Source organism: Tympanuchus pallidicinctus, unplaced genomic scaffold (assembly GCF_026119805.1).
Source record: "Tympanuchus pallidicinctus isolate F22 unplaced genomic scaffold, pur_lepc_1.0 scaffold8, whole genome shotgun sequence".
NCBI lineage: Eukaryota > Metazoa > Chordata > Aves > Galliformes > Phasianidae > Tympanuchus > Tympanuchus pallidicinctus.
The window spans coordinates 6,870,652-6,895,458 of NW_026294802.1; the positions used below are offsets into that span (position 1 = coordinate 6,870,652).

Here is a 24,807-nt window from a genome sequence, read left to right on the forward strand (position 1 = left end):
AGATTTTAAGGAAAAATGTCTTGCAATACCCATTCTGTGATAAAGTGAGGACTTTGTCTCTTGTCTCTGGTGCTCTCAAGCTGCCAGCTTTCATGGAAACAAATTTCTATTTTCCTACTGAGCACATGAAAAAATATCACTGCCACAAATATCTATCATGCATGTCAAAAGGTTAATGAGTGCCTTGAATTTCAAAAAAAAACCAAAAGCATTTTGTATTGTCCCACACATGCAATCTGCCTCACGGATTAACCCTGTATTACACTAGACCTTACCTGGTTTCTCTTTTTTTCCAGCCTCAGTGGTACTCACTGCTGCCAGAATGAAGACAAGTGCCAGGAGAGCAGCCGTGAACATTCGACGTTGCTGTTGTTGCTGTAGCATTCTGGGGAAAAATGAGATAAAGGAAAATACGCTTGGTTAGATTGCAAAAGGTGAGATCCCATCAAAATGGCAGCTACAGCTTTTTTAGGAAGCTCAGCTTCAGGGACAGAAGACGCATGCAAGTCAAACACAATTAGCTCCTTACAAAGAGAATACAAAGATTTTTAACATTTATTTTCCAGTCCCTGTACTAAATCCCTGATCAGTGTCACTCATGCTATGGATGAGTTTTATCACAGAATAGTCAGTAATTATTGCTCTCTGTCAGAGAATCAAGACTCGTGATGGGCCTGAAACTTCTATCTTTTCTGGCATCTGGCTGTGATTTATTGTGTACAATTTCACATAGAATATGTTTTGTGTTACATTTTATCAACTAATACAAAGTAGGGAATCCAACACTGCCTACCTTGCAGAAGTTCAAGTTCTTATTAAGCTTACTCAGCATCTGAAAAGAGCTTTATTCATGAAAACAACATGTAGAGGTAAATATGATGCATTATTTTAATTGCCATTGCTATGTTGCTACCTATCATTTCCTTCCCCTACAGTTAGTGTCTCTTTTTAATAGCAGTTAACCTAAAATGCAAAATGGGCACAAGGGTAGGACCCCTACAGTTAGTGTCTCTTTTTAATAGCAGTTAACCTGAAATGCAAAATGGACACAGAGGTAGCTTGAATACACAGACACTATTCATAGCATGCTAATGAACCCAAAAACTGGATTTAGGAAACATATATTCCAATATAAAAACAAATTAATATTGTTTGTTTAGTGGTGAAGCATCAGTTACTAGCCAGTCACCAAAAGTCATTTAAAACTGGATGACATAAATAGTTTACATGCATTCTTCCTTTTCACTTTGTTGCAATTTGCATTAGCACATTTTGGTATCATTTTACACAGAAACACAGAATCACAGAATGGCCTGGGTTGGAAAGGACCTCAAGGATCATGAATCTCCACAGGTAGGGCCACCAACCTCCCCATTTAATACTAGGCCAGGCTGCCCATTTGGCCTTGAACACGTCTAGGGATGGGGCATCCGCAACCTCTCTGGGCAGCCTTTTCCAGCACTTCACCACTCTCATACTAAAGAACATTACCTAAAAGCATGACCGTAACAGCTCTATATGTGAAAACATCATTCTTTCCTTTTCCCAAAGACATCTCTCTAGTAGGCAATAGGGTTCCAAGACGGCAGAATAAAAGTAGGTTGAATGGAGTGTTTCTCCACCTCCTTTTTTTCAAACCAAGGCCTGTGCTATGCCACAGTCTAGGAGGAGGCATCAACAGTGCCATTATGATGGCTTTGAAAACTAATCTGATGCCATAGACGTTTTAGAGGAAATATGAGTTCCTTCTGCTAAGCATAGCAAATTTATGTAATAATTCTCACCATGAACTAAAGACAAAATGCATCGGAAATTTAATTTGGTACTTCTCAGTATTCCCTGCTGGCAAAAATCTTGTTCAAAAGCAACATAACTGTAATTGACATGAATAACTGGAGTAGAATCCACAGCACAAGGACTTTATTTTTAAGTACAGAGCTTTAATATCACGCTAGAAGCCAAATGAGAAAATGTAATTGTTTTATTTAACTGAAGTTCATATGAAAACTGCAAGATAACTGGCATTCAGATGCCTGAAGTAGCTGTTGTTAGCACCAGTTTAGGTTGCTTCAGAAAACAGCAGGTCAAAGAAATGACCAGGGAACTCAAACAGAGCCTGGACACATACTGATCCTGTGTGAGCTTTACTGTGTAGTTTTTCTTTCTTTTGCTATTTTTTTTCCATGTAGAGAATTTCTTATTTAAAAAAAAAAAAAAAAAAAAAAAGAATAAATAAACAAGTAAAATATGCAATAAATAAATAAATAAATAATCTGCCTTTTAATTTGCCTTACCACACAAACTTTTTCTTCATAACTAAACATACAGTATTGTTAAGACTTCAACTTTCTCCCTTTAGATACTACCCCTCAGAGAAACCTCACCATCAGCAGCGCTGCATCTCACCTCTCATCCCATTTCCACTACAATTTCTCACTTCCTCTCCTCCAAATAACTAAATCCCTAGTTGGAGTATTATCAGCTCATGTGGACACATATAGGGAAGGACAAATAGTCCTTGATGAAGTAAGGCTGCATAGGAGCTTTGTAGCACAAGATGCCACTACATGCCAGAGGCACGTGCTAAGGTGGCAAAGAGCTTCCTCCTACATCACTGCTGCTAGCAGTGGGAAATGGTAATGCACAACTTCATGAGCTGCCAGAAACAGCAAGAGTTGTAAATTCTGTCCATAGGGAAGATGCCTTATATCAAGTTGACAGAGACTTCAGTTCAAATTTCATCTGTATTATTTTCCACAAAACTGGAAGGAAAAATACCTAGTTTGTGGAGTCCAAAAAACTCCAAAGCCTTATAAACAAAACCCTATGAAGCCCCAATGTAGCATATTTGTCAAAGACTCCAGGTTCCTCTGCAATTGAAATCCTTGCCAAGTTGTCTAAAGAAACACTGAACCCACAAATATGTGTATCCCTCTGGCAGAGAGAGACAAGCTGTTTCCTAAAGTGCCTTTGCTATTAATTATAAGCAAGTGGAAAACTGTGTTGAACAGAATCATGCCTTGTTTCACACCTCACAAACACATTGAATCTGATGTAATATGTGAGACTACAGCAGATTACATCATTGTATTATACATGATAGATTAGCAAGGGCACATACACTCATGAAATTATCATATATATATATATTATATATATATATGAAAGTATCTCCTATAACCTATATATAGTACCTATTAAATATTAAGCATTTTTTCAGAAGGAAAGAAAATCCCACTTGTCAATAATTATTCAAGATGAATCCTCCATTTTTCTTGTGAGTATTTCACTTGGTCATTGAAAGGATGAGGAGAAAAAAACTGTCAATCTGGACTTGTTTTTGAAAACAACATGTTCCACTAAAAATAGCTTCTTCTTCATAAGGTGTCAAGCTTTTCCTTTTCCATTAGATTGTGTTAATATTTCCAGTTCAACCTTCAATTTAAATGTTACTAGCAAGTGGACTCATTTTTGATGTTTTGATTATTATAATGAAATTTCCATTTATATCAGTGGAAATTACAGATTAGGTGCCATGAAGGGAAAGTATTTCTAGAAATCTATATGACAGGCCCTAAACAGAACAAAAAGCAGAATATAAGCAAATGGTACTGATATATACAACCAATAAGAAGAGGAAAAAATTACAAGAGAAAGTAAGAAATAAGACATTTGGTGCGGAAAGAGCTGCAGAACAGGGAGAGTAAAGGTAGAGTTCTAAACAGTTTAAATGATAAGTTGGAACAAGATCAGAAAAAGAGAGTAAATAAGAAATGACACCACTAAAGCCATGAAAAGAGCACCAAAACAGTAACAGAAAAGAGAGAAATGGTTAATGAGAGTTAAACACTGAAACAGAAAATGTTAAGAAAACATTATGTGTGTAATGAGGTGAGAACTGAAGCTCAGCTGAGATGCCCTGTAGCAAATGGCTTCTCCCAACAGCATTGAGGCACAGGAATTACTTCAGTCTTACAGTTGATTTCTCAATCAACCTCTGCTTGGAAGAAAAAAAAAATAAAGGAAAAATCAGAAAAAGGGTGGAGGCAGGTCAAAATATCTATGCTGAGCACCTGTGAGAGCTAAACAGAAATCACACTATATCTACAGTTTAAAAAGACCTGAGTTGAGCATTAGCCTCCATTCCAAATCCCTCACTGCCTCCTGATCTAATTTTACAGTAACAACCGTCTTTCCTTTCCTGCTCCAATAGGAACAAGCCGTCTTTTCAACAAGACCATCCAGAACAAAATAGGCAATTTCAGATGAAGTTCCGCCAGTGAGCAGCAATGCTTATTTTTCTTAACCCTAACAAAGTTAACATATGCAGCATATTCTAGGATCACATATGCCTTTTGCAGGTGGCTTTCTTCCTGTTAATAACTATTACTCAAAATCCCTTCCCTTCATCTGTTCTTCCCAAAGCGACTGGCAAGGTCCCAGCTTTTACAAACAAGTCTTTTATTCTTAGTATATACGAGTGTAATTTCCAAATTTTGTCACATGATTTAACCCATCCATATCTTCCAGCTTTTCCAGTGAAGTATGCCAAACATCATCTATGTTGACAACGCGGTTAATCTAAAACACTGCATGTATTGCAACGCTTTACGTCTTGCCATTTCTTATGACAGAGCGTGGCCTCTATAGTGAGTTTGCATGGCTTAAGACTGAGCCCTGTTCTGTCTGAGTTTTCTTACACCTGTCTACATATTTGTCACATTTAGTTTTGCTGCAGCAGCCATTTTTCTAATTGACCATCTGGCTATGGCTAATTTGATTTACTTTTGTTTATCTTTGTGTGGAGCCACCCAGGTTTTATGATTTATCTATTATAATAACTCACTATAGAAAAATACAAAACTAGTGTCTTGGGAAAGGTTTTGAGAATAGGAGATAGAATATAGTGTTAAGTACATGCATGGGAGACACCAGCCTGAAGGCAACAACAAAAAACAGCAGTGGTCAGATAACGAAATGCAGACATAGAGCTGGATGAAAGCAAGGGTAAGAAAGATAACAAACAAATAGTTTATAATATATGCAAAAAGGACTGTGTATATGGTAAATCCATATGTAACCAGGAACTGTAGATCAATGAAGAAACAGAAAGGTACAAAAGCAGTCAGCAAGCATTAAAATTGACTCCTAGTTGATCCTAAAGTATGGAAAAAGAAACCATCAGCATGGACATGGACATCATGTACTCCAGACACTGACAAACCACTATGGCATCCCCATTATCAACATTATAACAAAACCATTGACCTTAGAGCTCAGAGGAGGTGTAGGTGAATCAGCATAACATCAGTAAAAACAAGATAATCCTTTTTTTTCTGATTGAATTAATAATTTTTCATCAAGTCCTACAATAAATACTTTAATAAATCACAGTTTGATTAGTCCCAGATTAGTCATATCTAGAAAATCAGATAAGTGAGCTAGAAGGGAAACAGTCTCCCTTCTGTAAACACATGCTGTGTTTAATGAAACTTAATGTTTACCTCCATTTCTTAAATTAATTTCATATTCAAATGTGTTCTATTTTGCAGTCCCCTGAGGGTAGTTACCTGAATCTATTTCCTTTCCCTTTCCTAAATGTAAATATTACATTTGCTCTGCTCCAATTGTTCAACAGCAAGAAATATTTAGTGCATGTTTTAACAAACCTTCTTAATGAACCCAGAATGTCAAGTGTCATTTTTGCAGTAATCTGAAATGCAAATACAGTTTCACTGTTAAAAAGAACTTGAAAGCACTCATTTCTTAGGAGTTTGACATCTCTAGCAGCAGCAGAGACTCCTGCTTCCCCAGGTCTCTTTCTCATTCATCACACAGCACATGCCCCTACATCCTAGTGATCTTCCATACAGAAAATTGAGGTAAACACATACCTTTGGAAACAGACCTTTATGAACTGTAAACCCCAGTGATCTCCTTCCCCTCACACACTCATGCACATATTTCCTCCACTGTCTTTATTTGCAACACTATAAAAAAAATCTAAATTTTCTTACACTTTCATTTATATTTAAGTCAGCTTGATTTTTGTTGATTCTCGCTGGACTGCAACTTCTCGATTTCCAAAACCGTACTTTCTTGAGCAAGAAAAATGTAATTTAAAATTCCATTTATGCTCCAGATAGCACTTATGGGGGTGATTAACATATAGGTTTGGAATTACTCTCTCATTGCATTTTTCTCCTTCATTTTTCATTAAAAAATTTTCTTTGGGTCAACACAACTCACATTTCTTAAAAATGACTTTCAAAATTGAAAATCTTAATCATACTTGTAAAGTTTATGACCCTATTTTATATAAACTAAATGATCTTGTTAACACTTGACACTAATGGTTATTTTTCAGGATGATCTTTAAGGTCATATAGTTTCAATAGTTCTATGGTAACCAGTGAAGAAATCCACAAATGCTTAGCCCCTATTATTATTAACACTATTTTCCCTCTACATTTAGAAAGAAAACCTTTCTATAATGAGAATTATAGTTATCTTCTATAATGAAAATATTTAATGCTATTTTATTTTTCTCATGCATAACACTAAACTAAACTAAAAACAAAAACTAGCTAAATCCACATCCATCTTTGTGCTGACATAAAATTGTAGACATTTTTCCACTCCTCCAAAGTAGGTCTGAATCATGAACTTCAACCCTATGCATAACAGCCTACCAGCCTTTAATAAAATACCTAGTGATATTTGCACATACTACAGTTCCTTAGATTTTCTCTTATTAATTGTGCAGGCTACTTGAATCCAGTATTTCTCATTGTTCTCATTCCAACGTCTCTCAGGTACTAGCCTTTCTTTACACATCTACTGTGACTACTGCAGTTATCAATAGAATAGTTTATTTGCTTGTTGTGGCTATCCTGTCACTGTATTGCATTTTCTTTAACTGATGTAATATCTTTGTTAACTTTATGTTTCCTTTCTGAATAGGAAACATAAGTGGACATGGAATGTGGATGTGGAAATTGGACAAATTTCTCTGTATTCTTCTACAAGGGTAAAAATTCAGAGGCCTTCCTTGTGGCAGAAGACTTGAGCCAACTTGCTGCTCTTCTTCATTTGGTTGCACCTTCATGGATCTAAGAAACGTTGTGTAGAGTTCAGATGTATATTTTATATTTAAATAAAAGCCAACTTTGGGAAGAAAGAAGTACTTGTAATTAGATCAACTGAATGGTCTATAATATTGCACTATCTCTGCTGTTTGCAAGCCTTCTCATTTCTAACCATGGTTGTGTTTTAGAATGATCTTATTAAAGAAAACCTATTAGAATAATCATGATATTTTGGGACCAGTACCAGAAATACCAAATAGAAGTGGCCAGTAGTCTCAGTATGTGCACTAACAGAGTTTCAGCTAACAGCATTTCTCAGCTTTTCTTCTTCCTCTCCTCTTCATTGCCAAGATAAAGAGAAGGGCCACCCCAGATGGAAGTGCCTCCAGCACTGCTCTCCCCTCTGTGAGGAAGGGGGAAGCTACTAAACAGCAGAAGGCAGGAAAGATCAATTGTTTCAAAGGAGAGCCAGTACTGGAAGCAGCTATGAAGTAGCAACTTGTTGAAGCAGTATAGTAGTGAATAAAAAATAATAGGAATCAGACAGGGAGAAGTAGAAAAATTTACAAAAACTAAAATTATATTTGGTCAACTTTTTTTTTTTTTTAAATTAACATTTACCCTCAGCTACAGGACAGGGCAGCCATAATAACAAGCCACAATCAAAGAGGTTTTGCTAAAAATGAAAAAATAATCAAAGCATGACCCTGACGATAAGACTAAGTCAAACATTTCACTTCAAAAATTGAAGTGTGCAGTATGGGGACTAAATGTTTCAATATGTAATCAACTTTATGTTCTCTTTCCAGCATAGACATCATTACAGGACACACACGCTCACACACACACTCAAAAAAAAAAAAAAAAAAAAAAAAGGAGCATTAAATACAGTGGGGGATATGTCAACGCTATAAAAATGAGCAGGGAACTAAAAGCAGCGTGATGGAAGAAAACAATTAAAATGTGAACAAAGAAAAAGTTGAAAACAGTGATAAATTAGCATGCCCCATCTAGCTTTGTTCAATTAAATGAGCAAAAGTAATTAGTTAACTTGTGGATAACAGTCCCCCTGGCCGTTGATATTTGCATAGATGATTGCATGCTTGTCTCTTGCATCAGGCTAGGACAAACACACTCTGTGGATATTTCATATTTCTATTTCCCTGAACATAAATTAATAGTTCAAACTGATAATGGATATCCCTGGGAATTCTGTGCTTTAGTGCAGACCATAATTTAGAACAATTCAAGACTCAGGAAAAGAATTTGGCAAAATAATACAGGCTGAACTTTTTTTCCAGTGAAAATGTTTTGTCAGAATTGAGATGTTTCATGGGAGAACATCAATTTCAAACAACAGGTTTTGGAAAGTGTTTTTACAAATTATAATATATTTATTTTTGTTCTTATGAACTTATTAATAAACCATATTCCCTACCATAAAAATATAATGCTATACAAGTTCAATCAAAGATCCTACTGGTTCTAATAGACAGAATCTCCAAATGCTTCTGTAACACAACATTAGACCTAGAAATCTGAACCTGCACCTGAGCTTATGGTTATCCAGCCCTTTCAGCCAGAGAGCATCAAGAGCAATGCCATTCCTGCATTGCAAGTTTTAAACAAAACATAACCAGCCCTGGACACTGTAACCCATATCTGATCAAGAAGATGGATTCAACTGCCATAGAAGATGTCCTTTTTTTTTTTTTTTTTTTTTTTTTTTCGTGAAAGTTTTGCACTCAAGCAGCAGTGAACACAAATACAATGGCAATAAATAATTTCTTCCGGAGAGGCAAAGTATAGTAAGAAAACATATAGTGTTAAACAAAAACAAAAGGAAGTATGTTGGTTAAAAGGCTCAGGAAATGAAAATAAAGGAGGGATGCCTACAACTTTCAAAAAATTTTGTTTCTTTCTCTTCAAATTTCCAACAGGAGTTTTTACAGGAGCAGTTTCGTTTTCAGAAAGCCTAGAGAGTGTGCTTGTTTTCATGAAATAATAATAATAAAATTATTAAAAAAAGAGAAGTATTTTCAGTATCATAAGATGATGTTAAGAAATTACCAATGTAAGGGTGCAAAAACCATGCTATCCTGTCAAGGTAAATACTACATTTATTAACTGTAAAAGGACAGTGGATATTTATAAGTCTCAAACTAGTGAATAGAGTTCATTTGTCTAGAACTGGCCTCCCCTCTTAGAAGCTGCAATGAAAGACTAAATGAACTTCATTGTAGGTAGCAATTTTCTCCTTCTTTCCTTGACCTTTTTATACTCTCATCCACAATGTATGTATTTACCTCTTCTGGCTTGTTCATAGTGGGTCTGAATGAGTCCGGGCTCTCAAGTGATAACTAACACTGACTTCTGCAACTGTCTTATCATCTTTCTCCCTCCCACAGCTCTAGCTGAGTGGTTTAAAAAAACAAAACACTACTGAAATTTCAGTTCATAAGACTACATTCCTGGATTCTAACTGAAAGGCCTCTTTTAAGTCACTGCTGTTACTGTGATTCTTTTTTTATTCTATCACAGTACTCACAATTTCTTTGTCATTCTCTATGAAATCACACCAAATTTCTTTACATTTTCATTTTTTCCAAGACTAGATATGAGATTGAACTATCCTGGATTTGATGAAACAACAACACACAGGGAAGACCAGAGAAGACCCACATACATTCTCTAAAACTACTTTTTGGCTCAGTAGAGGAAGGCCAAGCTTCCGAATCAACTCCCCTGTGCATCATCTTTATCCAATCGTTTCTCCTGAAGAAACCATGTGTTGTAGTCACAAGTTGACCCAGTCTCATCTATCAGTAAATCCTGTACTCTCTTTCAACTCCTGATTCATGGTTTCTCCAGTGTGCAACAAATGCAGAAACTTGATAATGGCAGAAGGACAAAATGTCTATCTGGAAAAAAGCAAGTTCTTATTACAGTTATTCTTCCTGCCTGCCTTTTCACCCATCAGCTAGTTTCTTTGCTTCAGCCAGTGCTCTTCTGGTTTCCTCAGACAGTTAAGACACAGAAGGTATTTCTCACAGTTTTGCAGTACCTCTCACAAAAGTGCCTAGATTGCCACTGCTCCAGGATCAGAAAAGAGGGAAAAAAATGTAATACAGAATCTTTTGCTATAAGACAATTAACACCTACTTGGACATCTAATGTGTTTTTACCTACCAAAGATATATTTGAGTATCTTCTGAAAATATTAGAGAAAGGGATAGCATATTTCCATCCATTTGACAAACATATGACAGAGAGGAGTCTTTCACTGTCTCTGTCTGGACAAGTTTTCTTCACTATTCTAAATCTACTTATTGAAGCAGAATAAACTTAGGAGGCTTAATTTTCTTAACAGCAGTATTTGTAACAGTACCCCATGGATATCATAGGCAGAAAAAAACAGGAGTGAACAATGAATGTAATTATTTTGTAATTAGGTCCAAAGACAATTACTTCTATTATGAGAGAAGAAAAATGGGGTGCAGATACATACTAATGTTATCATAGTCCCAGTGGTCACACCATTATTTATGAATATATCACAACTTGAGAACTATAATATGAATTTCTTAAGAAATAGCTGCATCATACAAGCCAGACTGATGTTTCCACTGTATCCTCATTTTCTTTTTCTCCTTCTACCCCAATGAGAGTATTTTCAGCTTGATGGCAATAAGCAAATTACAGCATCTGTTACTGCCCTCACTTCTCTGTCTATGAAATAAGGATAACAACACTTTCTTCTTTCAAATAATACCAATAATCCTATAATGAAAACAATTATGTAAAGGAGGAATTATTTTATTACCCATAATCAGCTGCAGTTTGCTCTTGTCTTCTGGATTTTGTCTCTCTGCAGTTCCAGCAGGGTAACCAGGCTGCCCCATACAGAGGAGAATGGCAGCAGTACTGAACAGCCCCACTGCCTCAATGTGTTGTTGCAGGAAAGTTGTAAGATACTCTTTATCTTTGACAGTTACGATTCTCCAAAGGTACTTATATATTGTCAAATACTTGGGTGTATTTGAGTTTTGCTTTGCCTGAGATGACTGTTAGGTTGAGGGCTTTTTTTTCCTCTCTTTCCAGTCAGATTCAGGGAAATAGTCTTTATTGCTTACATATATAACTATATAGAGATACATATGTTAAAATATATTATGGATATACCATTACATGCAGATGGTAGAGGACAGACTTATAGCGTACCCTCCATGAGAAATGAAACTTTAGAGCAACCTCTTAGTTTTTTAGACTGTTGGGGACTTGTGCACTCCTTAAAATCTTCCATTCTGGAAGTCAGTGCAGAACTGTATACTCCCACCAAAATAACTGGCTGCAGAATTAATCAGCTTTTTTCAGTCACATAACAGCTGTTGTGTGACTACTATTCAGGGACCACTGTGCCTGTCAGCTATCTTCCACCTATGCAAAAATTCAAAGCACTTGTGTTTTTTTCTCAGTATCTGTTTTCATCTGGCTGGTGTGAGAGTGATGGAGGTGAGATGAAAGGATTTTCATGACTGATAGATTTTCTCTGTCATTAATCAGTTGCAAAGCACTGGTAAAAAATCCATAAGGAAAACCCATTTGATTAAAAATATTATCATCAGACACCCTTCTGTATGGCGACATTCACCACTTCTACCTGCTCTTTTGATTATCCTTTCAAGTCTCGTTTTTTCTAATCCCAGGTAATGCATTCCCTTCCCTTCACTCCTTGATCCCTAAATATCCAGTCTGAAGAGAATCTCCTCATAAGCCACTAACATTACAGCTGCTTCAGGTCACAAAGCTCTCTTAAGTCCACTGAAAAACTCACATTTTAAACAGGAATCATCATCATCATCATCATCAGTTTTCTGAACTTGAAAATATCATTCAACCACTGGAAGGTGCAAGTCCTTAAGACAAGCCATGTTGTTCTAAAACCAGCTTTCTTCAGAGTCGTCTTTCCAAACCACAATGGCTACTTATTATTTATTATTTTAAATAAAGTCCATGTTCTATGAAGACATGTGGAGATAATTGTACTTGTGACATACAGTATTATCACAGCATCGCAGAACAAGCACAGTAGATGCCAGGAAAACAAGTAGAATGAAGTTGCATTTTTAAACTTGGAAAGGAGTCTAGAGCCCTGGAGGAGGCTGAAGTACTGCTGGAAAGCTGCTTTGATTCAAATAGAGTTCTTATTATCATATAAATAAGACAATGTTTTTTAAAAAGTTATATCTATGCCACACACTTAAATGCAAATAAGTGGGAGAAAAAAAAAATATGCAGGTTGAGAACAGCACAGATTTGCTGTTGACCTTCTGGTTGGTTGTTTTCAGACAAAATCCTTTCCCTCTTCTCTCCAAATTAGGCTCAAATTGGCTTTGGATTTATATCACAGCATCCATCGAAAATCTATTTGAGAACCACCCCCTTGGGGCCTTGAAAAATCATTTAGTTACACAAACTGAGTGATAATCCACTGTCAGAAGTGAAAAGAAAAAAAAAATCATTTGAGGTTATGCCTTCTGTTGAGCTTTACGTTGATTTCAAAGAAAAATAAATAAATAAAGCTTGGAAGATTTAGCTTTAGATTCTGTCTGTGACTGATAGCAGAAGTTTTGATTACTGTTTCCTACTCCTCAAAAGATTCCTAAAACAGCTCAACTATTTCTGAGGTATCTCAGTCTCCCATGCGGACACTCTACTTGTCTCACAATACAGAAGTTTCTAATGGCCTCAAAGGCATTTTCCTAGAAGGAAGGATTGTTATGCCCTAGTGACTAAGTATTTTATACTACATGATCAGATTTTACATTAGATGTGGAGAGACTACTTCCACTGTAGGATGGTATTTGCTGCATTCAGATAAGATATATTTTGGCTGGGGAAAAAGTTTCCATTGAGTAGAGGGGATAAGAATCATAGCTCCCTTTCTAAATGTATTGTCCAAAAGTCTTCTATATAATAACAGGGTACAGTAAGGAGTACCTTCACTACACTTTCCTTTCTTGCGTGAGTAGCAGTTAGTCAATATTTTTTTACTAAACCTGTACTGAAACATAGTTGCAGCTCATAACTGTATTTCTCAGAAAACAGAACATTGGTTGAGTGTGATTTGAAAGACTTCATTGAGAATGTGTCTCAGAGCTGCAAGACAGTCCTCTTTTATCATGTGTGAAAGAAATTGCTCATGAAGACAGGAACAGAGTTCCAAATTTTTTATTTCCCTGCATGCTGCTCTGAGGGGTAGAGATTCAAGTGAGAGTGGAGTCCTGCGTTAAAACCTGCATTCCAGAGCATGATTCTAAATTTTAAACACAAGTCATCACTTTAAAGATCATGACTGATAAGAGGAGTTCTAGCTATCACACTGTTTACATCGTTTTGGATGTACACTTTTTCCCTTCCTCATGCAAACTGCTACTTCTTCTCCTCCCATTCTTTTGCACTGGTATTACGTGCAGAAATTCAGTACTGTATTTCTCCATACGAAGAACTTGGCCAGGAAAGACTGCATGCTCTTGGCAGAAGTTTATCTTGGGATTATGCCAATAAGCAATCATTTTCTGGTTGCCACAAGCATTCCATTATTTCAGTTTGGCCATTCAGTCCACTCCAGTTCAGCTCTGTTAGTGTTTCCTTAATAAACCCCCATTATCAGGGGTTTAGGCCTCAGTCATTTGAATTCTTTCTCAGATGGGACTTGGGATCCAGAGACCAAGTCCAAATGTCCTTGAAAAAAAATTAAAACACTTTGCTACAGAGCAGAGACAATGGAATTTCGCTTCCTGCAAGTTATATTTGCACTCCTGAAGACTTAAGAAAAGCTGTATTGTGAGGCTTGTTTTATAAACAAGTGTAAGGCTTTGGAAAGCGAATGTGGCAGCAGCCTTTTGCCACTATGCACCTCCACATATTTACAGTAGAGATGGATGAAAAAGTGAAATCTGCTTTTATCACTTAGAATTTGGGGAAGAAAGTACAGAAAGCTCAGGCCAGTCAGCGGGAGCTCACACGCCAGTGCTCTGGGTGTAAAGCAAGCACCTGGGACAGCTCCCACCCCGGGGTGGGCAGCAGATCCGTCTCCCCCCAGAGCAGCGCTAAGTAGCGCCAGGAGCACCAACCACACGCAAAGACAGCGAGGTGAATGACTCCAGGCTTGGGATTTTAAGCAACCAAAGTTAACTGCACTGCTGCACGGATCAATTAGGGAAAAATTTGTCCAGGAATTAGTTCTGAATCCCAAACTGTTGGCTCTGTTGCTGAAAAAGCTACATCTTTCATGTGCCCTGCTGCCATAAACCCCTTAATATTTATTTTTTTCTTGATTTCTTATACTTTATAATTGAAGTATAAAAATTAATTGTGTCAATGTGCTAGTCCTAGGAGGAATTTATGCTGCATAGACAGAGCTGTGCTGTGCGGGGCAGGAATAGGATCTTAAAATGGTTTGAACTGGAAGAGACAGTAAAGATTGTTTCATTCCAAACCCCCTGCCATGAGGTTTTGGACTAGACTAGGTTGCCAAAGGCCCTATCCAAGCTGGCCTAGAATGCCCCCAGGAATGGGGCATGCACAACTTCTCCTATTTCCAGCATCTCATCGCCCTCTGAGTAAAGAATTCCCTCATTATAGCTAAGATAAATCTGTCCTCTTTTAGTTTGTAACTGTTCACTTTTGTCCTATCACTACGCTCTCTGGTAAATAGTCTCTCATAAAGACACAGTTCCAATAAAATCTATTAACAGGTTGGCAACAGTTGTCCTCAGTTTTCTAGTTGACGAAACAGCATAGAGGAATCAAAATAGCTCTGTTCAGCCTCAGATCCACTTGGCCTGTAACATTTCTGCTATGCCAATATAAAAAGCACTTTTACACCAAAGACTGGAACCATATAAATGAGACCAGTTGCATTCCTTTTATTAGCTACAGGATACAGATCTGAAAATGCAATACCATCATTAAATAGTAGCATGTATACCTCAGAAACAGCAGGGATTGCATCTGGCTGCTCAATTCCCTTTGTCTAACTTGAATTCTACTATAGTTACAGTGAACTCTGGAACTCAACATTTAAAAGCAAAAAAAAAAAAAAAAAGGGTATCATAAATTGATGGAATTTGCAAAGTTTTACATTGTATTTTGCTTGCTTTCCAATATAACATCAACGAATACCATGCCATCCTTATTGCCCAGAAACAAACATCAGTGTAACAAATTCTCACCCACTCCACTCCTCTCCTTTGCTCTTTGCAGTTATAACCAGATAAAACCTCAGAAAATGAGGAATCTGCCCTGCATTCTAGTAAGCATGGCTGATCTGCTTAAGCAAACTGACTTGTAAGGCATGGGAGTCACTGATGATTTGTTTTGAAAGTACAGTCAGGAGAAAGACCAAAAAAAGTGTGATAAAAATGTATATATATTTCAGACTTCTAAAATGAAATCTTTTGCTACTGCTAGTCACTTTGCAGGATGTTAATGAGTATTGTCCAGCCTGGGAGAACAAAGCACACAAGGTTTCCCAAAAAAGGTGCTTCTACTCCAGCGTTTCTTTAAGAGTTTTTTTGTTTGTTTGTTTGTTTTGTCTTTTCCTGTAAATCCAGCTGGAACTTTTTATGCTTATTGATTTATTCAGGAATCAGGAGAACAGTCTAGTAAAAAGCAGTGGCTCAGGTATTGCATTACTACCATGAACTGCTGAGGTTGTAACAAGGGGAAGCTGTTGTGCATGTGCAAAACCAGTTTCATGAACTCCTGTCTGGGCCCAGGGAGCCCAATCAGAACAAAGAGCTCCTGAAGAGTCAGACTCTGGGTTCATCAGATACATGAGAAATATACACAAATCAGAGTGGAGACACAAAGAGTACAGTTTCCTCAAGCAGGATCAGAGTCACAGTCTAAAAACTGTCTAAAGGTAAAACAGAGCACCAAACCTTAAAAGATCTCTGTTGAGTTTGAAATGCTTCATGAGGGTTTGGAGAGATTAATATATTTGAAACTCTAAATGACTCTTCCCATAGGCATTTTGTTTCAATTTTTTTTTTTTGCAGATGTTTAATAGACAGAAAAGTATCATGATGTGCACAATCTTTACAAATTCTGTAAATGGGAGTTATTTTAATGAGCCTCCCAAGACTGTGATGACTTAACTATTGAGTTATGTCATTTCTCTTCTTGTTTTGTGAATATGCAAGAAATAACTGGGGAGGAGAAGGCAGCCATAATAAATCTGCAGTAGCTGAAGAAGTAATAGCCATATATGGAGTTGTAGAAGAGGTGAGAGGTGCACAAAAAAGAAAAGAAAAAACAGGGGAAGTTAGCTGTTCATAGTTTTTGTTCAAAGTTATGACAAGTTATCATTGTTTCTTTTTTCTGTGCAGCTCAAACAACTAACACAATTCATACAGCCTTGTATTAGCAATACAACTACTACCAATGGGAGAGATTTTCCCATCGTTACTTCAGAACTTGATTAAATTAAAAAAAAAAAAAAAAAAGGACTCAACCACAAGGCTAGTATAATCTATCTTAAATTAAATGCATGATTTCTCACTAGAGAAAATAATTCGAAGGTCCTCAAGGTAGACTCATTTGCAATATGCGTATAGGTGCAATACAGCATTGCCCTCTACTGGATTTTAAGCTGCCTACTTGTGTCTCTGGTTGAGATATAAAGGATGATTTTTTAAACAAGTTCTGTACTAATTGTCATGGGATACTAACCTGCCACAGGACATGGAGTGGAGTAGTTGATACTTAATCACTTTTCTCATAGGTCAAGCACTGCTTCAGACACTGGTGTTGACTCAGCCAGTCCTTGACTGGTCCAGCAACAATCACAGACTGTTATACATTCCCCAGAGAACAAATACTGACCAGGACAATTAGATTCATGAAATCTAAATGGGCAAAGACTAAATTTAAAGTGAACTTTGGTTAAAGCTGGGGCAAAGTTTTGATACCTACAAGACTGATTCACATTTGCACAAACATCTTTATACATTCAATTGAGTTCTCTCAAAAACACAACATTCCTGCTAGACAAAAGTCCACTGTCACCAACTCCTTTTTCTGGTATCTCTTGATGAAAAGTCAAGTGTATTTGTAATCTCTTCATACTTATGAATACAGACCTCCATGTGGTCTGATGTGTGATGAGCATGACAAGTAAAAGGAAAAGCAAACTGAACGCAACATTATCATGTAAGGCAAAGCTTTTTGGCTGTTCATGTGTTCAGCATCTATCATTTACTGACTCTTTCCTGGCTTGTTGACATTTGGTGTAACTACTCAAATTCACATCCATATATGCAGATATACCTATAGCTACATACAACTCTAAACACAGCTGCCTGTAATGGGTTACTTATAACCATGCGATTTAGATAAAGACAACAAATCCCATTCTGAACTCTTTCATCTATTATTCTTGCTGATCTTGTAAAAGACTCAGCAGGGTGTTTTGCATCCTGTGGCTTGAGGCTGTGCATAATGGAACCAAATCCAGAGAATCAGGACATCTGCTAATTCAGACAAATATATGGGAAATAGAGCTAGCAAAGGGGGGGAAAAAAAAAAAAAAAAAAAAAAAAAAAAAAAAAAAAAAAAAAAAAGGAGGGAAGAAAAAAGAAACAGAAAGCTCTTTTCTATTTATATCAATTTCCAATCCACGTTCTACCCTTGCTCTTCTTAGACTGTCCTTTAATGGGTTCCTTTCAACATCACTTTTCCCACCATTGCTTCCATATTCCTCACTTCCAGCCTCATTTTAACATTTCATCCATTTTCTCTTTTTTACCAAAAACTCATGCTGTAATTTTTCTCTTCCTAACAACAAACAGCTGTTTACATGCCAAGTTTTCTCAGGTTTCCAGATATGTCATGCATTTCTTCCACATTTGTTTCTGTAGGAGTACTCACTTTTCTCTATGGGTGGTGTTCTTAATAATAATAACACACAACAGTAACAGTGAAAACAATAACAAATAACGATAGCAAGAACAACAATAAGCAATTAAATTTGCAAATATATTTTCTTGCTTTGTTTCTTGAGGAGAATCTCTGTATTCTAAAAAGCCCTCTCTAGCCTGCCTCTCTCTACAAGGTACTCTGTAGTTCTCTGTGGGAGGCATCATCCTAAAAATAAATGCCATGATTTGTTTTCTCTCATATTACAGCTAATTATTAATCTCAGCCAAATGCAATGAGGGCAAAGGGCAGAGGGGATGGAAACTGACCCTATGCTGCTTGATCTCTTATTGGAACTTAGCAACAATAGTCAAGAAGACTTTATGATCTTGCAGGTGTTGCTTGCAAACTGTGAAAACCGGGATACTGAAGTGTAATAAAAGGTCTGCGTTACTATAGCTGAAAGCACTCAGACATGAAAATGCCAAGAATATTATATAGATAGAAGGCTGACAGACACAAGATACTTAGTAAAAAAAAAAATGTGGTAAAAGGGTTTACGTAATCCAGAAGCCAATTCTTCGATATAGTTTACCTCTATGTCAAAGTAGCTTTACAAACCACCATTAAAATAGACATTGACATCATCAGTTCAATTGTTCAGACTTGTGCTGCACTTAGTTACACATACTTGTGTAATCAAAAGGATAAAAGGATCCATTAATATTTTTCACTCACCTTGAATAAGTGACTGAACAACATACAAAGCAACAAAATGGATGTTGTTGTAGAGATGGCAAAAAACTAGTCATGCAGTAGCTCCAAAACAATCCCAAAACAATCAATCATTCGTGCTATTAGCAGACACTAAAGCCAGTGATGCAAATGATCTCTGAGTCTTACCATTAAGGGAACAGGTCACAATACAAATGGTTTAGCAGAGCAATCATTGTTGCCAGGGAACATACAAAATTCTCCCAGAGTAACACAAAAGTGCATTCCCTGCTCTAAGTTGTAACACCCAACCATTCAAATGGAACAAAAAAGAAAAAAGAAAAAAATAAGAAAAAAAAAATTGCAATTTTAAATGTAAATTGAAAAGACAGATTTTTCTTGCAGCTATATTATTATTGAATTTCAGGCACGCTATACAACAAAATTGATAATAATAATAATAATAATAATAAAAATAATAATAATTATACTGCATAATTTCTACAATGCTACCTGTTTGGTTTTTCAAACTGGAAAATGCTTAGTGATGACAATGCCTCAGATTTAAATTTGGACTGGGAAATATCTCCATGTGACTACTGTCACATAAAACAGTGACAATATACCCCTGATAATTCTCAATAGTAATGCCAGAAAGTCAAGGCTAGATGGGTACCAAACTGCTGATTCCACTTTTCCTTCTCGAGTGTGGGTGTCCCAAAGGTCTTGGCACATTCCAACGCAGTTTGCAATGAGCCCCTGGAGGCCAGGACAGGAGTGGGAGGACTCTGGCAACATTCAGTCTCCTTTCAAGTTAAATGCAGCAAACAGTGAAGGGGAGGAAGTAAAAAAAGATCTCCTTATAGCCATACTGTATTATTGGATTTGGAAATTATTGCTAACAAGAAGAAAAGAGAAAGTCTTACATGGATCTCAAAGAATATGTATCTGAAATAGGCTTTCCTGAGTCTTTCCTTAAGTCCCTATCTGAGAAAATTCCTATGAGGATCAAATTCAAGTTTAATCTGCAATACGGTGTGAACGAAGCAGTACAAACAGAAGCTCAAACAGAAAATGCTTCTGACTGATTTATATTCATTCAGATCTCTTGGCATTATGACTCAAAGAAATTTGCAAAGTTAAACAGCAAAGTTGATGAAAGTGTAAAGAATAAGTTTCCATTGCATAAACTTTCTGAAAATTATGGTTTTTATAAATCAAGAAAAAAAATGAGCTGAAAGATGCGTTACTAATAAAGCCTGAAATACAAGATGTACACATCTCTTTCCTAGCTCTACTGCAAAACTTGGAAGAAAAAGAACACGCACATACAATAAATAAATAAATAAATAAACAAACAACCAAACAAAAAGAAAACAACACCACACATGCATAATCAATGGACGCATATTTGGAACCTTTCTGTCATATGCAACTACAGGTGTGTGTGTTCACTTCTGTAAAACTGCATGCTTTAGAATGTACCCTTGTACACTAAGTGAATGTACACTAAGTGAACTTGCTGCATTTAATGAACAAGGGTTGAGATCCCATGATTTATTTATTTATTTATTTTTGTAACATGCTGTACTGATAGGGTTAACCAGGCATGTGCTTGGATATAAAGCTATGTGAGATACCTAAATTCACAGTGCATGGATCTTTTGTACCTCTACACAGTGCCCAGATGATAATGTCTCAGATTGCAGTGCAATTTAAATATAGCTAAGTATAAATATAGCTCAGCTTTATCTTGAATATTGGAAAATGACTGGCATCATAGTTTATTATAAGCTGATTCATCTTGTTACATTTTTGTATTACTTTTACCACACAATCTTCAGCATGCAAGCTTCCATTGAGCCTAGACTTTTATGGATTAAGGCATATGTTCCTAACTCTCCCAGTACATCAATCTTAGCAACTACTGATTCCACTCCTAAACATTAGCTCAACAGGGCTGAATCCACCTTCTGTACAGTCTGCAATAGATTTATACTGAAATCTGTTGGCTCTTTTTTGTTTCTACTTTTTTGTTTCTACTTTTTGTCAAGAAAAATAAAGAAGTTTAGCTTTGAGATAAGATTGCCTCCCTCTCCAATAAAGAATGGCATGCAGGAAGGCAGAATTAAATTCAGACTTGCTTAAAGTTCCAGACCACTTCAATTAACTGCCTTCTTCACCACCCCCTGCTTAGGCTGCTGTACCATGCTTGCAAGGAAATAAACTGAATGCACATGTCCGTCAGTTACTTTCACTTATCACCACCAAAAAAATAAAAAAGTGCTCTCACAAGGGCACACCTATGGTTTACATAATGCTTCTAAATTCTTAGGATTGCTTTTCAGAATATTTCTACCATTGTAGAAATATATGTAATGCAAAAATAGAGAGAAGAAAAGCTGAAGAAAGAATAGTTGATCTTGAAGCACTCCTCTATGTCCATTTCATTAGTATTCATATCTTCACCTTTGATAGAAGGAAGAAAGAGCAGCTTATATCGCCAAGGATCATAACACCAGCTTTTTCATGTACGGGTCCAGGGAGGCAAGAGGGAGCATTCCTGAAGGTAATTAGCCTTGACTGCTAATCACATCAGCCAAAAGTGATGAGCAAATTAGTGCTTTGATAGAGCACTAGTCCGATTCTCTTCCTAGATCCCTTGAGCAGCATTGCTGGTTACTGAGATGCTCTGATGCACAGAGATCAGCAGTACATCCTCATTAGCACATCAGGACTGGTTTTCCAAGGGGTTTTTTCCCACTTTTTTTCCACAAAAAGTGAAAATTTCGTTTTCCATTCACACAGTGAATAAAATGAGGGTTTGATATGGACTTGGATTCAAATATGTCTGTATCTCTTGTCCACCAATCATTTTAGACTTTTTTTGTTCTTCAGGCTCATCACCTGAGATATTCAGTCCTGAAGATAAAAGGTGAAGTCTCAGCCTGCACACTTCACTTGCAGTAATGGTAGTTCTATTCAAAAGTTCTAAGTAGGAAAAAAAGCAAGCATGTAGATGGCACAGAACACTATCCATGTGTAGAATGTGAAGGAGATGAGCATGCATACAGCATCAGCACCCTGTTTTCACAGACCTACTGCCTTGTTCTTTTGTTCACTTCATGCTGATATTTGCACAATTACATCTGCAACAGAGGAAGAGCAACAGGGTCTTGGTCCAGTGCAACACACGACCTGTGTTACAGCAAACTCGAGGAAGTAAACCACCCCAAACTGTGCAGAAAACACAGAACTACAGCTCTCTCTAACAGCTTAGAAGTTCCCAAGGTGGGGTAAGGGCCTGTTTTTAAGAACGTTGCATATACATGTAGACATGTTATGTGAAATATTCTGCAGAAGCTGACAGGAATGGAACAAAAGCTGTCACTATGTTAGACACACAGAACTGAGAAAAAAATCAGTCCCAGCGCTGTCACCCAAGAAACAGACTCTGACACTTTTCAGGCTAGAAGACTGTGTCACAGATGGCAAAAGCCTGAAACAGATGGGATGAGAGAGCACTTGGAAGATGATGAGGATCAGGAATGGAGTGGGCTAGGAGGAGCAACAAGCAGGCTGTGCATTGAGGAGAGTCTTCATAGGTTAAAGGCTGATACAAAAAGTATCCCAAAAAGGCTGATAAAGAAAGTCCCTCGACATGAAGCTCAGTTCAGCTCAGCCAATTCTGCTGAAGACACAGGGCCTGAGGCAGTTTCTCAAAAAATCTGAAGGCAGGCAACTAGTTTCAGTATACTACCATCTTAAGAAAGTCAGCAAAGGAAATGACTAAAAAATACATCCCGAAGATTCTTTTCTCCATCCAAATGATGGTCGCTTAATTATGCTGTGACTTATTCTTAAAGAAAGATATCCTGTAAGATTTCAAAGGATGGAAAAGCAGAAATTGATAAATCTGACTACTAAATCCTAAGAATTTAATTGAAAATAGTTACAGGTAGATGTCAGATTTCCGACTGCTAGAAGATCAGAGTAACGCGATTCCACCTCATACAAACGTTCACATAAGTCAGTCATTGATGAGGGATTTAACAGTGCAAGTTCTACGTCAGAAGTGTGAGATTTTCAGCACTTATTTCCAGATCTATGATTCAGGCTCTTCTACATCATTTCCTGACCCCTTTCTCTCCCTGCCACAAGACAGGCTTGCTGTAAGCAGCTTTCTGCCAGAACAAGCTCAGATGATTAAGCAAACTACCTCACAAGGCTCAAGGATTATATTTCCCTCTTTACTGACCCAGAAATAACCTTAGAAAGAAAGAGCAGACCTCTTGGTGACAAAGGCTGAAGACTGGGGGCAGGAAGGAGAGTGCAACTATTCCCAGCCGACATCAGCCTGTTCCAAGAACACTCCTACCAGTTCTGCTGGCAGCAAGTCATCCCCATGGGTTTCAGAAAAGCCATATTTGAACATTTCATGCAGTCAGGACCACTGCTCACTGCTCAGGCAGTGCAAAACATTCAACTGTTCTTCTGCATATACTGGAGACTCAGGCCTTCCTCCAAAGCAAACACATTTCTGGTTCAGCCCGCTTTCCACCAAAGCGAGCCTTTGTCTTCATCTCTCCATGGCCAAGGAAGCCATACAGAATGCCTACAACTAATCTTCTTGCATTTCTAGGTTATGTTATATCACAATAAGGTCTCCTTTAAGGACTAAGAACATTGTCCCTCCAGTTACAGTTCTTCGTATAGATGTCAGCTGGGGCATTATGTCAGACCAGTAGTGGAAATGGCAGTGTTACTACCCGTAGCTCTTCCAAGTAAAAAGCTATTTTAGTATTGTTTTTCTCCTCTTTAAATGCAACATAATTCATGTATTTCTCCTCACTTATAGCAGCACAAACTGTTAATCCACAGCATGCAAATTGACCAACAGAAGGATAGAGATAGTGTAAAAGCCTGAAGAGTCACAAAACTGGAATGTACAGAAACTACAGAACTGATGAGGTTGGAAGGGCCCTCTGAAAGTCACCTGGCCCAACCACTGCTCAAGGAGGGACACCTGGAGAAGAGTGTGCAGGCCCAGGAGATTTTTGAAGATCTCAGAGAAGGAGACTTCACAACATCTCTGGACAGCCTTTGTCAGTGCTCAGTCAAAAGCACTACGCTCAGTTGGGAAGAGACCCACAGTTTTGTTTAGGTTCCACACCACAAGCAAGCTTAGTTTTGTACAAGGCTGGACACTCAACAGACCTCACTGAATACAGTAAGTTTGGGGTAGGGTTTTGCATCCACTAACCATGGAACATCCCCAGTGTTGTGTTGCATCCACAAGAATGTGAGCAAATTTTACAGCCAAAATCCTACTGAACAGGAAGGTAAAATCCTGTGAATTAAAAATCTCCTAGTCATCAGTGTTAAAAAAAAAAATACATGTTGAATGTTATGGGCCACTTCAGATATGCTATCATCCACTCTCTTTAACTGGAAACATGGGAATAAGAGTACTTACGAATGTGGGGAAAGAGGGAAGGGATATACCAACACTTTTTTAGAGCCCTCCTAAATCCCTCCAAATTCGCAGAAGCAGACTCTTGCAGGAAGGCCTCACTTGTTCATAAACTGTTTAACAAAATTTTGTTGTTTAACGTTCATACATACAACTTTCAGTCATAGCCACAGGTATGAATTCTGAACAGCCACCTACCAGACATGCTACAGTTTCAATAGGACCTAAAACCAATACACTCCTGATTTAACTGAAACAATCCTCTCCTCAAATTTTCCAAGTTCACCTTCAGTCCAGGTGTTGTCATGTCAACAGGATACAATAGTCATGGTTACATGGTTTTTCTCCAGTATTCCACATCATAACATCATGCAGCACACTGTCAGTTAAAGAGTTAATGCTGCAGTTCTGTGAATTATCAGTGTATTTCATGAGTTTTAATCTCCTGGTCTCATAAAAGAAGAATTAACTACAACTCCTAGAAGACTTCATTTTTCCACTTCCATTTTCCATTTGGAGGAAAAGATCAAATGAACTGGGAGTCAGGAGACTGCTCTCTTTTAGCTCCCTGGCCACCTCATCTACAGCACTACAGTAAGGGCTTCAGTT

At 37.3% G+C, this 24,807-nt stretch overlaps 1 protein-coding gene across 3 annotated transcripts in view; it reads right to left on the reverse strand.

The window, feature by feature from the left end:
* The window catches only part of PTN (pleiotrophin), a 70,791-nt gene that overhangs the window by 22,431 nt on the left and 23,553 nt on the right, over window positions 1-24,807 (reverse strand). For all 3 annotated transcript variants that reach the window (XM_052668674.1, XM_052668675.1, XM_052668676.1), the window contains exon 2: window positions 276-385. In XM_052668674.1, coding sequence (XP_052524634.1) covers window positions 276-384 — 109 coding nt within the window. In that variant the 5' untranslated portion in view covers window position 385. The remainder of the gene's footprint in view (window positions 1-275; window positions 386-24,807) is intronic.